We start from the raw sequence: 715 nt of genomic DNA on the forward strand, positions 1-715 counted from the left end.
CAACTAACCAAGTATTGTTCAAACTATGCTACCAAGTGTCAATACTAATATCTTTACTTTCATCCAATCATACCATGATCTGAGTGTTAATTTCTAGTCTCTAATAAATTCAATATAAATTAGAAACAACAAAATAAAATCATAAGTACTGAAACAATAAATTATTTTGAATCAAACCACACAATGGTTATAGAGGCACATAATCCAAAAATGGAACAAGAGTATATATTTACGTGGCATGATCCCTTGTTCTACGAGTTGAGATATTGGCCGACGTTGTAGGAGCTTCTTTTTCAGAGCTGAAACCACAATTGTATACATAAATCACCAAGTAGTGTGAAAACAGAGCTAAAATAAAACAGTACTGACAGAAACTAAGAAAACCTTACTACATTGACACAAATCTACACATAAATCTCCAAGTAGTGTGAAATGGAGCTAAAACCAATACTGACAAAAACAAACAAAACCCTTCACACTGACACAAATCTACACATAAATCTCGAATTAGTGTGAAACAGAGCTAAAACCAGTACTGACAGATACAAACAAAACGTTACACACTCACAAAATAAAACAATAGATCGACACACAACATCTTACATTATTTCTTCAAACTAATGACAGTATCAGTGTATGTTACAGAGCTATTTTTAAACTAAGGACAGTATCAGTGTATGTCACAGAGCTATTTTTAAAACTAATGACAGTATCA

At 32.0% G+C, this 715-nt stretch overlaps 1 protein-coding gene across 1 annotated transcript in view; it reads right to left on the bottom strand.

Annotated features, from left to right (window-relative positions):
* Positions 1-233: 233 nt before the first annotated feature.
* Positions 234-715, bottom strand: part of LOC106477277 — a gene marked incomplete at its 3' end in the record, with an annotated part of 6,810 nt that continues 6,328 nt past the window's right edge. Inside the window, exon 3 of the mRNA XM_013937866.1 lies at positions 234-299. Coding sequence (XP_013793320.1) covers positions 234-299 — 66 coding nt within the window. The remainder of the gene's footprint in view (positions 300-715) is intronic.

Source organism: Limulus polyphemus, unplaced genomic scaffold (assembly GCF_000517525.1).
Source record: "Limulus polyphemus unplaced genomic scaffold, Limulus_polyphemus-2.1.2 Scaffold13863, whole genome shotgun sequence".
Taxonomy (NCBI): domain Eukaryota; kingdom Metazoa; phylum Arthropoda; class Merostomata; order Xiphosura; family Limulidae; genus Limulus; species Limulus polyphemus.